We start from the raw sequence: 15,722 nt of genomic DNA, 5'->3' as shown, positions 1-15,722 counted from the left end.
TACAATTACCATACCAAACTGTAACACAGTTGGTAATGATACTTTCTATCGCACAGCGGTAAAGGACCTTCATTCAAATCCATTCGGTCCTCCTTGCATTCACACAGAGGACCGATGTTGTGCATCTGTGCAGGCGCATTTCTGCTGGGCGTTCTCTTGGTAATGAGAGCAATGTGTCCCTCCTGGAGAGGGTCATGTTGGGAGGTATGAACTAGTGTTTTAGATATGTGGTTTGGGGCTCAGTCTTTGTGTGTTTTCTGTAGTATGCTGCACTTACACAATCACATACCTCCCAACAGGACCCTCTCCAGGAGGGACAGAATGCTCTGCTCCTGCACTTTCTTTTTAATGTATGATTGACATCACCTGTGTTATACAGATTGATTGATAAGAAAGGAGTTTCACCACAGGTGATGGCAATTTTACATTAAGAGGGAAGTCCAGGAACAGAGCATTGTGTCCCTCCTGGAGAGGGACATGTTGGGAGGTATGACAATATGAAGCTGTTTTTACTACCGATGTACCAGCACCAAAGATGGCCGACATAGCCTTGAATAGGCAATCATACTTGCTTACCTGACCCTCTGAAAAAGCTCTGTTCCTGGACCTCCCTGGTAATGTAAGATTGGCATCATCTTTGGTGAGCTAGGTAACTGATAAGAAAGTTGTTTCGCCACAGGTGATGCATACCCTCCAACATATCTGACTCGGTACCGGGTGTGTGGCCATATATAGAGGGGCGTGACCATGGGTAAAGGGGGAGTGGCCATGACCCTTTTACTTTCCACTTAGTATCCAACATTTTTTAGAGTCCCATTTTTAAATAGCGCTGGCTGTCCCTACCTCTGCCCCATCGGCTGTGTGGGTTCTAGCAGGAAGATGGCAGGAAACTTCGGCCGCTGTTAGTCCCCACTCCCCACTGCCGGGTTGTGACATCACGCAGCCCATTCTATTATTTTATCCCGGTGTAATCTTGTTCTGTAGGGGCTGGGGCGGCGTGGGGAGAGCAATCCACAGTCTGGCACTGCTGAATGGACGCACACAGCATGCCGGAACTTGTAGTCTCCCCCGCAGCCATGCCATGACATCCTCCAACTGCAGCCTATCCCTGAGCAGGGAGAGGCAGGCCTGCTGCGTCCCCCCGCAGTGCTCCCTGGGGTATATAGTCCTGGCCGGCAGCTCCCCCACGCTCCCTGGGGAGCAGTCAATGGTATTTTAAACTACAACTCCCAGAGACCCTGAAACATCCAGAGCTTCTGTTAAAAAAATGGTACAATCGGTACAGTTTATTTTATCCGGTACAGACCGTTAAAAAACGGTACTGTACCAGGTAAATCGGTACAGTTGGAGGGTGGTGATGGCAATCCTACATTACCAGGGTAGTCAAGGAACAGAGCATTGTGTCCCTGAGGAAGAGGGTCAGGTAGGAAAGTATGGGGCAAATATCAACAATAATGAGCAAACATCCCGTGTATCATCGGCCAGATAGCAGCAGAAGCACCTTCCCTACTGTCTGGGTCACTGACTGATTGAAGTATGAAAAAACTCAGCGCATCTACTGTATCTAACACTTATTAGTAACGCACATATGCCATTAATGCCAGTGTTAAAGATGGCCGCCGCATCCTCTCAGTGGCGGAAGTGAAGATTACCGAATGGGATCTGCGTGCCAGACCTGAGGAATCAAGCAGTCGCACACACCGATGAGGCCACCAGACGAAGCCTGATGATTGCCGAGCGAATGGATGCCGGAAGCTCCGCTCCCCATCACATAGAGGCCGGACATAGCGGGCAGTGTTACCGGCAGCCCCTCAGCGCAGCGCTCTGACCCCAGAAGGAGACCCCAGCAGTGACCCGTAGAGCAGAAGCCTCAGGTGAATACCCTGGCGCCATTTGCCAACACTCCTCAGTAGAGATCTAAGTAGACTTGTATGTACCTAGTGCCATGAGGAGAATTGGCGCCCCCCCCCTTCTTGTCCCTCTCTCCCCCGCTTCTTGCCCCTCCCCCCCCCCCTTGTTCCTCTCTCCCATTTCTTGTCCCTCTTTCCATCCTATCAAATAGTGACATAAGGTGCATATCTAATCTCGATCAATTAATTAACACACTTCAGTTTGGTAGCTGCTAAATCCAGGTGGGTTAAAGGTTGTGACTAGTTCCCCTTCGCCAAAAGGACCTGGGTAGGAGAAGGGGCGGGGAGAGGAGGAGCAAGGTTGGAACTGTAAATAAATAAACAAGGGACCCAAACGGACGCATGGTGGCTCACTCCGCTTCGCTCGCCACATGGTTACTAAAGGCAACCAGTGGTGGCATGGATAGTGAAGGAACTCCATGCCCGAAGCGTGGCGTACGAAGGGAGCCCGCAAGGGTCTGTTTTGGTCCCTTTTTTCTAACTTTGCTCATTTTCTCCCGCCCCCTCTCCTCCCCAGGTCCTTACGGTGAAGAGGAACTAGCCACAACCCTGGGGCTAAAGGACCTTTCACGTCCAGTTGGAGGAGCAAGGCCGAGGACGTTTATCCATGCCACTGCTGGTTGCCTTTAGTAACCAGGAGGCAGTAGTACAATTGAGCAGATCTATGTAGTGTGCAGCCACACCTCCGTTCAGCAGCTAACTACATAGATCTGCTCAGCTTCAACGCTTATCATTTTTACATGACGTGCAAGATCAATATGGCTGGTGGAGCATATCGCACAGTGAAAAAGGACTCCTGGGGATATGCTGCGGTAGCAGCATGGGCAGGATATTTTAAAACTCCCATTATATTAATAGGTGACCAATTAGTGTCCCCCATTCTTTTGAAAGGGAGTTTTTAAATCTGCCACACAGCTGCTCTCTCTCTCTGGTGGCCAGCGGTGGGGGTAGGGAAGGGGGGGGGTTCAGAAGAGCAGAGTGGGGAAAGTGCCTTTCCTGCCTGTCGTCTCCCTGCTTTGCTGACTATAGGTGCAGGACCACTGGCACACACCTACATCCCCCTTGATGTACCAATCCAATCTGATAGATCATATGATCTACACGATCCGATTCCCACAGGAATGTGCATTGGGTCAGATCAGATGTCAAACAAGTTCCATTTAGCCAGTGTTCATCTAATATTGGGCCGATCTGTCAGAATCGGATGAAAACAGGCCAAATTGGACCTGTGTATGGGCATCCGCTATAGCCACGCTTCTGTCTACAGCCGGTCTCATCCGCTCTAGCTGGGCTTCTGTCTACAGCTGGCCTCCTCCGCTCTAGCCGCCCTTCTGTCTACAGCCGGCCTCCTCCGCTCTAGCCGCCCTTCTGTCTACAGCCGGCCTCCTCCGCTCTAGCCGCCCTTCTGTCTACAGCCGGCCTCCTCCGCTCTAGCCGCGCTTCTGTCTACAGCCGGCCTCCTCCGCTCTAGCCGCGCTTCTGTCTACAGCTGGCCTCCTCCGCTCTAGCCGCGCTTCTGTATACTGCCGGCCTCCTCCGCTCTAGCCGCGCTTCTGTCTACAGCCGGCCTCATCCACTGTAGCTGGGCTTCTGTCTACAGCTGGCCTCCTCCGCTGTGGCCGGACTTCTGTGTACAGCCGGCCTCCTCTGCTGTAGCCGGGCTTCTGTGTACAGCCGGCCTCATCCGCTGTAGCCGGGCTTCTGTCTGTGGCCAGCCTCATCCGCTCTAGCCGGGCTTCTGTCTACAGCCGGCCTTCACTGTAGATGGGCTTCTGTGTACAGCCGGCCTTCACTGTAGATGGGCTTCTGTGTACAGCCGGCCTCCTCCGATGTACCTGGGCTTCTGTCTACAGCCGGCCTCATCCGCTCTAGCCGGGCTTCTGTGTAGAGCCAGCCTCCTCTGCTCTAGCAGGGCTTAAGTGTACAGCTGGCCTCCTCCGCTGTAGCTAGGCTAATAGAACATTACATGTGAGACGTGTGTGTGTGTGTTCTCCAGAGACCCTCTGACCCTACGCTCTCCCAAATGCTGCAGACAACTCCCAATTTTTGTGCTCCCTCTGTGGCAGAGTTTGTGGCAGCAAATGACCTATATGGAGCTGACATTTTATTACCTTCCCTCAGGAGACGTCACCTGAAGACCAACCATGGAGGTCCTGGTCCTGGAACATATCCGGCACTCGCTACTGACTGACAGGAACAAAGACCTGATCATAGACAAGCTGCTGAGCCTCACCATGGAGATTATCAGTCTGCTGACCAGAGAGGTGAGAGGCGCTGAGCAGTTGCTGTTCTATATACTAGAGAATCTAGTGGTTTAGTGGTGGGTTAGACTGGGAATAGGAGGGTTACATGAAGGCACTAGTTTTAGGGTTAGGCTGCTGGGAGGGAAAGGTTAGGGTATGGCTACGAGGGAGGGGTTAGACTATTGGATGGAGGGGTTAAGGTTAGTCTGCAGCGAATGGGTTGGGGTTAGACTGCTGGGTGGAGGGGTTAGGCTGCAGCGGATAGGTTAGGGTTAGGCTGCAGGGAGGAGGGTTTAGGCTCATAAAAGGGGGGAATTCGGGTTAGGCTGCTGGGCTGGGGAAGGATTAGGTTCGGGCGTATATGTAAATGACGAAAGTACAATGAGGACAAACCCAGGAAATACAGAAGTACATTACAGTCAGACAGAGTAATGGTTAATTCAACACTTTCTTCAAAGAGATGGTATCACTCATAAAAATGAATGGAGCGACGGGAAAACTTGCATTGACTAAGAAACTTTGCATGTCTGACAAAACCGATATTATAATCCAAGTCATTAATGAAAACCAAACTTTTTCCTCTTAATGGGCCTGTTTACGTTTTCCTCATTCCACAATATGCATTTTAAAGAGCGATTGGATAAATGGCCCAAAATTCCATTAGAGGATGTGTGACCCCAACCAATCATCCCAAAGTGGGTTCCAAGGGAGGACACATTATAAACCCCCAAACTGTCCCAGCAAGCAGATGAAGGGAAGAACAGTCGTCCCAGTGTATACCTGAATAAAGAAGGCCCGCACTCAAACCAACCCAGCAAAGTTTTTCTTTTTGTGAACCCAAGCATGCATTCTATGAGATGGTAAACGCAGTATCAACAATACAACCACAAGGGTTGCGAGGAAGTCACAAAACAAATAGACATATAGAATAAAGAATCCGAACACTTTTTATATTAAAACAACCAGCATAATAGGACATTTATCAATTGTCTCAATCTTTGTCACTCTCATCCTGAGTGGAACCAGAAGAAGGGGAGCTTACTGAGTGGAGAACATTCTGCACAGGTTTAGGAGAGTCAAAACAGAAGGGTTTATTTGTCATGGATTACTCAGAACTTGGCCAGATACAGGAGAGAGCCGCAAACACATTTTTATAATGAGTTCTTTGCAGATAGGTGAGAATTCCCTTAGTCTAGCTGAACCTTGAAGTCCTGATATAGTAATTTTGAGCCGCCTTCACAAAGCTTCTGCATTTTTCAGTAAGCTTCCAAAATGTTCGCCTTTATCCAGGAAACAAATAAAAAGGTTTAGCATTAGACGTAGCTGGCAGCCTTGACAATCAGGCCCACATTGGCAATGTGGCTGACGACAATCCCAATGCTTCAGGAAGGGAGGAGGAAACCAGGTGAAGGAGATCTTCTGACTTTAACTGATTCTGACGCACCGATCAACCGTAAATTATTTCGCTAGCTTCAGTTCTCAAGGTCTTCCATTTTAACATGAAATACTTCTTTAGTGATGTAGGGAGACATTCACTAAGATGGGAGTTCTATTTTAGATGGGATGTTGCTAAGAGCAACCAATCATATACTATCTGTTATCTTCTAGAAGGTGCTAAATAAATAAGTAGATTTTGATTGGTTGCCCATAGCAACACCCCATGTGAAATACAACTCCCATCTTAGTAAATTTCCACCGTAGTGTTAATGAAGAAGTATTTTTGTTTAATTTAGTTCTCCTTGAGCATGGACACATAATACCCTATGTCTGTTACCCATTTATAGCGTTGTGTTAGCTGTTAACGCAGCTGCTGCTCCGGTTCGCTGAGAGGTGCCAGGGTGATGTCTCCTAAGGAATTGTGACGTGTTCTATTCGGTCTGTACTGTATGTGCGACATAGTGACATTCGCTGTTGTCTCCTAGGATTTTATTGTTGTGAGAAAGTCGGATGACCTGGTGACAGACAGAAGCAGCCGTTCCCAGAGCCCAAGCACAGAGGCATCACCTCATGCGCCAAAAGAGGAAAGGAACCGTATCCAGGCACCTACTGAGGTATATCACAGAGAGACAGAAGAGGTGAGCGCTCTTATTGTACATATAGTTGTATATTTCCAGGGAGAACTTTTGTTTTTTATATAATCAATGCTATATGGCCTTTTGATTGGTCACTGATTTATGTTGTGCTATAGTGTAACATTACTGATCCATCACTGGACCCCTGGTGATTGGTCAGGGTGCACTCGGTAATTGATCCCTGACCCATCGTCTCCCATAGTGCCCTGCAGGGGAATGTATTACACGGTGCTCCTAGGTATGGGGGTAACTCATGTAACCAGCTCTCCTATGCTGCAGGTGCCTGGGAAGTGTAAGGATATGGAGGTCTCGTTCTCTGTGACAGAGTGGGACTATTCAGGCGGACACAAGGACGATGTTATGGACCCTCCGCAGCAGCCTGACTCAGTGGGTAAGAGGATGTCTGTCAGGGGGTGTGTCTGTATCCTGCACCATCCAGTCACTTCTCTCCACCCTCTCCCAGGTGATTGGCTGTTACTGATCGCTGCAGTTTGGGCCTAATTGGCCTCCATCACTTTGCATGTGGGTCCAAAGGGACTGCCAATTCCAGCTGACATCTGACCACCATCTATCGCATTGCCATATGGCTGTCATTGTCTGTTCTCTCCGCAGGTGAGTGTAGCTCTAGAAGCCCTCCAGGACGACGTGAGACCCCTCTGTATACTCGGGATCATATAAAGGAAGAGAATGGGATTATCATAGTGGAATATGAGGTAGCGGGACTGGATACATTATCTCTTCTGTATTATGTTACTGTCATGTCCTTATCCTGTGTATCCTTCTGGTATAGACGCTCGGTGTAATAATATCTCTGTCCTTGTATGACAGGATGAGCCGGAACACAGGATGTATCACCGGCAGTGTAAGGAAGAGGAGCCGGTCCCCAATCCCAGCAGCTCAGGTGAGACCGCAGCGGGATTGGGTCACATGACTGAGACATTGTATGTAATTGTATTCTACTGTATATAAATAGCTAATTGGGTACTGTGGAAGGGACAGCATATTTCCACAGGATGAAATATGGAAGATCTGGAAGATCCAGCCCAGGTTTTAGAGCAGCAGAAGGAAAATTAGATCCAGTCCAGATTTCCTAAACTGATGTGATAAAGGTTTGGCTGATTAGCAGCACCTGTGGCTTCCTGTTATAGTTGTGTCCAGGGCAGGAGGTCATTGCTCCCAATGCTGAAAAGTGGCTAGGTGATAGGCCGGTAATGTAATAACACATTAGGTGCTTTGGAGTGTACCCTGACTGTGATATATGTGGAAAAACCTGTGATGCTGTAACCTCGCTTGCCGAGCTGTTAACCTGGTATGCTGTTTACCTGCTACAGATTAGACCCAGACTTCATCAATATCCAGTGTATGTGATTCCCTGTCACAGTAAATATTACAATTAATAACATACTACGTATTGATGTGTACAAAATATTACATCTGTTATGCAAAATAAGGCTGTTTCCTCACCGAAACTGTATGTAGCCATAGGGCGGTCAGATTGCAGCATCAGAGCAGGTAATCGTTACCTGTGCAGCGATAGAGAGAAGTGTTCATAGATGTCCTTATAAATATAACTGTTTCACACATTGTGGATTCTGGAATCGTGAGGTATAGAGGTGGCTGTAAGGGTGTAGGCACATTTTGGCACTGTATTGTGGTGCCTATGGCAACTTAAGACTATTATGTTAATAATTAGCAAATTATTTAGCTTCACGTAACGTCCAGGCTGAGTCAGCGTGTGACATACATGTAACGTGGTACTTTAAGGCAGGCGGTGGTCTCCTCATTGCTCAGTAGGGAAGTCCTCCCCTCCCCACATCACAATACTTACTGTAATGTAATGCTCTGTACCCATTCCCCGCAGGTGGGCGCAGTGCTAGAAATCCCGCAGACCCCTGTGAGACCCCTCTGTACTCTCCGGGCTGTATATAGAATAACTATACCTACTGTAATATAATGCTCTGTACCCATTCCCCGCAGGTGGGCGCAGCGCTAGAAATCCCGCAGACCCCTCTGTACTCTCCGGGCTGTACATAGAATAACTATACCTACTGTAATGTAATGCTCTGTACCCATTCCCCGCAGGTGGGCGCAGCGCTAGAAATCCTGCAGACCCCTGTGAGACCCCTCTGTACTCTCCGGGCTGTATATAGAATAACTATACCTACTGTAATGTAATGCTCTGTACCCATTCCCCGCAGGTGGGCGCCGCGCTAGAAATCCCGCAGACCCCTGTGAGACCCCTCTGTACTCTCCGGGCTGTATATAGAATAACTATACCTACTGTAATGTAATGCTCTGTACCCATTCTCCGCAGGTGGGCGCCGCGCTAGAAATCCCGCAGACCCCTGTGAGACCCCTCTGTACTCTTCGGGCTGTATATAGAATAACTATACCTACTGTAATGTAATGCTCTGTACCCATTCCCCGCAGGTGGGCGCAGCGCTAGAAATCCCGCAGACCCCTGTGAGACCCCTCTGTACTCTCCGGGCTGTATATAGAATAACTATACTTACTGTAATGTAATGCTCTGTACCCATTCCCCGCAGGTGGGCGCAGCGCTAGAAATCCCGCAGACCCCTGTGAGACCCCTCTGTACTCTCCAGGCTGTACATAGAATAACTATACTTACTGTAATGTAATGCTCTGTACCCATTCCCCGCAGGTGGGCGCAGCACTAGAAATACCGCAGACCCCTGTGAGACCCCTCTGTACTCTCCGGGCTGTAGACAGAATAACTATACCTACTGTAATGTAATGCTCTGTACCCATTCCCCGCAGGTGGGCGCAGCACTAGAAATACCGCAGACCCCTGTGAGACCCCTCTGTACTCTCCGGGCTGTACATAGAATAACTATACCTAATGTAATGCTCTGTACCCATTCCCCGCAGGTGGGCGCAGTGCTAGAAATCCTGCAGACTCCTGTGAGACCCCTCTGTACTCTCCGGGCTGTATATAGAATAACTATACCTACTGTAATGTAATGCTCTGTACCCATTCCCCGCAGGTGGGCGCAGCACTAGAAATACCGCAGACCCCTGTGAGACCCCTCTGTACTCTCCGGGCTGTATATAGAATAGCTATACCTACTGTAATGTAATGCTCTGTACCCATTCCCCACAGGTGGGCGCAGCGCTAGAAATCCTGCAGACCCCTCTGTACTCTCCGGGCTGTACATAGAATAACTATACCTACTATAATGTAATGCTCTGTACCCATTCCCCGCAGGTGGGCGCAGCGCTAGTAATCCCACAGACCCCTGTTAGACCCCTCTGTACTCTCCGGGATGTATATAGAATAACTATACCTACTGTAATGTAATGCTCTGTACCCATTCCCCGCAGGTGGGCGCAGCACTAGAGATCCCGCAGACCCCTGTGAGACCCCTCTGTACTCTCTGGGCTGTACTTAGAATAACTATACCTACTATAATGCTCTGTACCCATTCCCCGCAGGTGGGCGCAGCGCTAGAAATCCCGCAGACCCCTGTGAGACCCCTCTGTACTCTCCGGGCTGTATATAGAATAACTATACCTACTGTAATGTAATGCTCTGTACCCATTCCCCGCAGGTGGGCGCAGCGCTAGAAATCCCGCAGACCCCTGTGAGACCCCTCTGTACTCTCCGGGCTGTATATAGAATAACTATACCTACTGTAATGTAATGCTCTGTACCCATTCCCCGCAGGTGGGCGCAGCGCTAGAAATCCCGCAGACCCCTGTGAGACCCCTCTGTACTCTCCGGGCTGTATAGAGGAAGAGAACAGGACAGTGACACAGGAATATCAGGTAGAGGAACCTGCTCTGACCTCTCCTCCTTGTACATCCGCTTCTCACAGTGCAGGATATTGTATTATTCCCATGTCCCCGCCCTGTGTGTGAGTCCTATAGGGATGTCCCGTGTAACGTGGGACACGTATGTGACACATGTCCTTGTATGACAGGCTGAGCCGGGACCCGTGATCTATCACCAGCAGTGTAAGGAAGAGGCAGTTCCTGCTGAGATCAGCCCAGGTGAGAGACACAGATGCTCTGGGGATACAATATTGCTGTAGGGGGGATATGGATATTACTGGGAATGTGGGGTATATGTTACGTTATATAAATGGGGGGGAACAGCAGTTATCTCAGGACTATAAATGGGAATGCAGGAATGATACGGAGTCAGTGGAACATCACCGCCGCCATCTTTACCACGCAGTGATCAGTCTCTCCAATCTGATGACACCGCACCACCCACAGAAGATTGGGAACCTGGTGACCCCAACTAGGCACCTTCTGTATAACCAGTGCACTGACTGCAGGGGGCGCTCTCTGTAGCTGTAATCGTTTCCAGCAATGGGGGTCTCTCATATTATTTACCTATATAATGATTAGTTATATTTATTTATAATGGTAATAATATGCTGATATTCTTGCCTGAACCACAACAAGCCAATTCCCCAGTATCCAAGCCAGAAGACATTACATACATGGAACATATTACACCCACACTGACTGATTCTGTGGTATTATCTGTCACATATATGTCCCCCATATAGGGTGTCTTACCAGTGGCAGGCAGGCGCGGCCCCTGCATCTGACCAGTGGCAGGCAGGCGCGGCCCCTGCATCTGACCAGTGGCAGGCAAGCGCGGCCCCTGCATCTGACCAGTGGCAGGCAGGCGCGTCCCCTGCATCTGACCAGTAGCAGGCAGGCGCGGCCCTGGCATCTGACCAGTGGCAGGCAGGCGCGGCCCCGGCATCTGACCAGTGGCAGGCAGGCGCGGCCCCGGCATCTGACCAGTGGCAGGCAGGCGTGGCCCCGGCATCTGACCAGTGGCAGGCAGGCGCGGCCCCGGCATCTGACCAGTGGCAGGCAGGCGCGGCCCCGGCATCTGACCAGTGGCAGGCAGGCGCGGCCCCGGCATCTGACCAGTGGCAGGCAGGCGCGGCCCCGGCATCTGACCAGTGGCAGGCAGGCGCGGCCCCGGCATCTGACCATGTGGCAGGCAGGCGCGGCCCCGGCATCTGACCATGTGGCAGGCAGGCGCGGCCCCGGCATCTGACCATGTGGCAGGCAGGCGCGGCCCCGGCATCTGACCAGTGGCAGGCAGGCGCGGCACCGGCATCTGACCATGTGGCAGGCAGGCGCGGCCCCGGCATCTGACCAGTGGCAGGCAGGCGCGGCACCGGCATCTGACCAGTGGCAGGCAGGCGCGGCCCCGGCATCTGACCAGTGGCAGGCAGGCGCGTCCCCTGCATCTGACCAGTGGCAGGCAGGCGCGGCCCTGGCATCTGACCAGTGGCAGGCAGGCGCGGCCCTGGCATCTGACCAGTGGCAGGCAGGCGCGGCCCTGGCATCTGACCAGTGGCAGGCAGGCGCGGCCCCGGCATCTGACCAGTGGCAGGCAGGCGCGGCCCCGGCATCTGACCAGTGGCAGGCAGGCGCGGCCCCGGCATCTGACCAGTGGCAGGCAGGCGCTGCCCCGGCATCTGACCAGTGGCAGGCAGGCGCGGCCCCGGCATCTGACCATGTGGCAGGCAGGCGCGGCCCCGGCATCTGACCATGTGGCAGGCAGGCGCGGCCCCGGCATCTGACCATGTGGCAGGCAGGCGCGGCCCCGGCATCTGACCATGTGGCAGGCATGCGCAGCCCCGGCATCTGACCATGTGGCAGGCAGGCGCGGCCCCGGCATCTGACCAGTGGCAGGCAGGCGCGGCCCCGGCATCTGACCAGTGGCAGGCAGGCGCGGCACCGGCATCTGACCAGTGGCAGGCAGGCGCGGCCCCGGCATCTGACCATGTACAAGGTGTGGCCCCTGCATTTGACCATGTAGCAGGGGGAGACCAGATGGTACAGGGGTAATCCTGTTTGGTCACTGCTGTCCTTCTTGCGCTGATTCCTGTTCTGGACCATTAGCCGGGAGTCGGGATACGGTGGTTTTTATTTGCATGACTTTGGTTCTATGTTACTCCGCCATATCCGTCACTATAATGTGTTTGTGTCGGCTGAGTTCTTCTTTTGCATTTATACAGATACATGTGTGTACCCATTCCCCACAGGTGGGTGTAATCCTACACATCCTGCAGATCCATATAAGTCCCCTCTCTATACTCCGGGGTGTATGGGAGAAGAGAACAGAATGATTAGCCAGGATTATCAGGTAGAGGAACCTGGTCTGACCTCTCCGAGGTCTGATTCCTAACATTGTAGGATATTGTGTCATTCCTTTGTCCCCATCCTGTTTGTCCTATAGACGTGAGTGGGACACGTATGTGACACATGTTCTTGTATGACAGGCTGTACCGGCAGATGGGATGTGTTACCAGCAATGTAAAGAAGAGGACATCCCTGCTGAGATCAGATCAGGTGAGAGAGGCTGACATACAGACGGTAGTGTCATACAGGTGATAAACACAGAGGTCTGTGCTGCTGATATCAGATCAGGTGAAAGAGGCTGACATACAGACAGTAGTGTCATACAGGTGATACGCACAGAGGTCTATGCTGCTGAGATCAGATCAGGTGAGAGAGGCTGACATACAGACAGTAGTGTCATACGGGTGATACGCACAGAGGTCTATGCTGCTGAGATCAGATCAGGTGAGAGAGGCTGACATACAGACAGTAGTGTCATACAGGTGATACGCACAGAGGTCTATGCTGCTGAGATCAGATCAGGTGAGAGAGGCTGACGTACAGACGGTAATGTCATACAGGTGATACGCACAGAGGTCTATGCTGCTGAGATCAGATCAGGTGAGACAGGCTGACATACAGACGGTAGTGTCATACAGGTGATACACACAGAGGTCTATGCTGCTGAGATCAGATCAGGTGAGACAGGCTGACATACAGACGGTAGTGTCATACAGGTGATACGCACAGAGGTCTATGCTGCTGAGATCAGATCAGGTGAGAGGCTGACATACAGACGGTAGTGTCATACAGGTGATACGCACAGAGGTCTATGCTGCTGAGATCAGATCAGGTGAGAGGCTGACATACAGACGGTAGTGTCATACAGGTGATACGCACAGAGGTCTATGCTGCTGAGATCAGATCAGGTGAGAGAGGCTGACGTACAGACGGTAATGTCATACAGGTGATACGCACAGAGGTCTATGCTGCTGAGATCAGATCAGGTGAGACAGGCTGACGTACAGACGGTAGTGTCATACAGGTGATACACACAGAGGTCTATGCTGCTGAGATCAGATCAGGTGAGACAGGCTGACATACAGACGGTAGTGTCATACAGGTGATACGCACAGAGGTCTATGCTGCTGAGATCAGATCAGGTGAGAGGCTGACATACAGACGGTAGTGTCATACAGGTGATACGCACAGAGGTCTATGCTGCTGAGATCAGATCAGGTGAGAGGCTGACCTACAGACGGTAGTGTCATACAGGTGATACGCACAGAGGTCTATGCTGCTGAGATCAGATCAGGTGAGAGGCTGACCTACAGACGGTAGTGTCATACAGGTGATACGCACAGAGGTCTGTGCTGCTGAGATCAGATCAGGTGAGAGAGTCTGACGTACAGACGGTAGTGTGATACAGGTGATACGCACAGAGGTCTATGCTGCTGAGATCAGATCAGGTGAGAGAGGCTGACATACAGACAGTAGTGTCATACAGGTGATACGCACAGAGGTCTATGCTGCTGAGATCAGATCAGGTGAGAGAGGCTGACGTACAGACGGTAATGTCATACAGGTGATACGCACAGAGGTCTATGCTGCTGAGATCAGATCAGGTGAGACAGGCTGACATACAGACGGTAGTGTCATACAGGTGATACACACAGAGGTCTATGCTGCTGAGATCAGATCAGGTGAGACAGGCTGACATACAGACGGTAGTGTCATACAGGTGATACGCACAGAGGTCTATGCTGCTGAGATCAGATCAGGTGAGAGGCTGACATACAGACGGTAGTGTCATACAGGTGATACGCACAGAGGTCTATGCTGCTGAGATCAGATCAGGTGAGAGGCTGACATACAGACGGTAGTGTCATACAGGTGATACGCACAGAGGTCTATGCTGCTGAGATCAGATCAGGTGAGAGAGGCTGACGTACAGACGGTAATGTCATACAGGTGATACGCACAGAGGTCTATGCTGCTGAGATCAGATCAGGTGAGACAGGCTGACGTACAGACGGTAGTGTCATACAGGTGATACACACAGAGGTCTATGCTGCTGAGATCAGATCAGGTGAGACAGGCTGACATACAGACGGTAGTGTCATACAGGTGATACGCACAGAGGTCTATGCTGCTGAGATCAGATCAGGTGAGAGGCTGACATACAGACGGTAGTGTCATACAGGTGATACGCACAGAGGTCTATGCTGCTGAGATCAGATCAGGTGAGAGGCTGACCTACAGACGGTAGTGTCATACAGGTGATACGCACAGAGGTCTATGCTGCTGAGATCAGATCAGGTGAGAGGCTGACATACAGACGGTAGTGTCATACAGGTGATACGCACAGAGGTCTATGCTGCTGAGATCAGATCAGGTGAGACAGGCTGACATACAGACGGTAGTGTCATACAGGTGATACGCACAGAGGTCTATGCTGCTGGGATCAGATTTAGGTGAGAGAGGCTGACATACAGACGGTAGTGTCATACAGGTGATACGCACAGAGGTCTATGCTGCTGGGATCAGATTTAGGTGAGAGAGGCTGACGTACAGACGGTAGTGTCATACAGGTGATACATACAGAGGTCTATGCTGCTGGGATCAGGTGAGAGAGGCTGACGTACAGACGGTAGTGTCATACAGGTGATACATACAGAGGTCTATGCTGCAGGGATCAGATCAGGTGAGAGAGGCTGACGTACAGACGGTAGTGTCACACAGGTGATACGCACAGAGGTCTATGCTGCTGAGATCAGATCAGGTGAGACAGGCTGACATACAGACAGTAGTGTCATACAGGTGATACGCACAGAGGTCTATGCTGCTGAGATCAGATCAGGTGAGAGAGGCTGACATACAGACAGTAGTTTCATATAGGTGATACGCACAGAGGTCTATGCTGCTGGGATCAGATCAGGTGAGAGAGGCTGACATACAGACAGTAGTTTCATATAGGTGATACGCACAGAGGTCTATGCTGCTGGGATCAGATCAGGTGAGAGAGGCTGACGTACAGACGGTAGTGTCATATAGGTGATACGCACAGAGGTCTATGCTGCTGGGATCAGATCAGGTGAGAGAGGCTGACATACAGACGGTAGTGTCATGCAGGTGATACACACAGAGGTCTATGCTGCTGAGATCAGATCAGGTGAGAGAGGCTGACATACAGACAGTAGTGTCATACAGGTGATACGCACAGAGGTCTATGCTGCTGAGATCAGATCAGGTGAGAGAGTCTGACATACAGACAGTAGTGTCATATAGGTGATACGCACAGAGGTCTATGCTGCTGAGATCAGATCAGGTGAGAGAGGCTGACATACAGACAGTAGTTTCATATAGGTGATACGCACAGA

The 15,722-nt window shown here is 51.0% G+C and overlaps 1 protein-coding gene across 5 annotated transcripts in view; it reads left to right on the top strand.

The window, feature by feature from the left end:
- LOC146058238 (uncharacterized) overlaps positions 1 to 15,722 on the top strand; it is a 232,965-nt gene that overhangs the window by 170,834 nt on the left and 46,409 nt on the right. For 2 of the 5 annotated variants that reach the window (XM_083170401.1, XM_083170400.1), the window contains exons 12-15: positions 9,911 to 10,011; positions 10,167 to 10,236; positions 12,240 to 12,367; positions 12,504 to 12,573. In XM_083170401.1, the coding sequence (XP_083026527.1) occupies positions 9,911 to 10,011; positions 10,167 to 10,236; positions 12,240 to 12,367; positions 12,504 to 12,573 (369 nt within the window). Of the gene's footprint in view, positions 1 to 1,622; positions 1,875 to 4,031; positions 4,175 to 6,075; positions 6,229 to 6,504; positions 6,617 to 6,837; positions 6,939 to 7,053; positions 7,127 to 9,910; positions 10,012 to 10,166; positions 10,237 to 12,239; positions 12,368 to 12,503; positions 12,574 to 15,722 lie in introns of those variants that run through there. The other 3 variants (XM_083170405.1, XM_083170404.1, XM_083170402.1) reach the window with 3 other exon arrangements.

The sequence above is a fragment of the Crinia signifera genome, chromosome 2 (genome assembly GCF_055691185.1).
Source record: "Crinia signifera chromosome 2, ASM5569118v1, whole genome shotgun sequence".
NCBI classification, from domain to species: Eukaryota; Metazoa; Chordata; class Amphibia; order Anura; family Myobatrachidae; genus Crinia; species Crinia signifera.
This window is presented reverse-complemented; position numbering and strand designations above follow the sequence as displayed.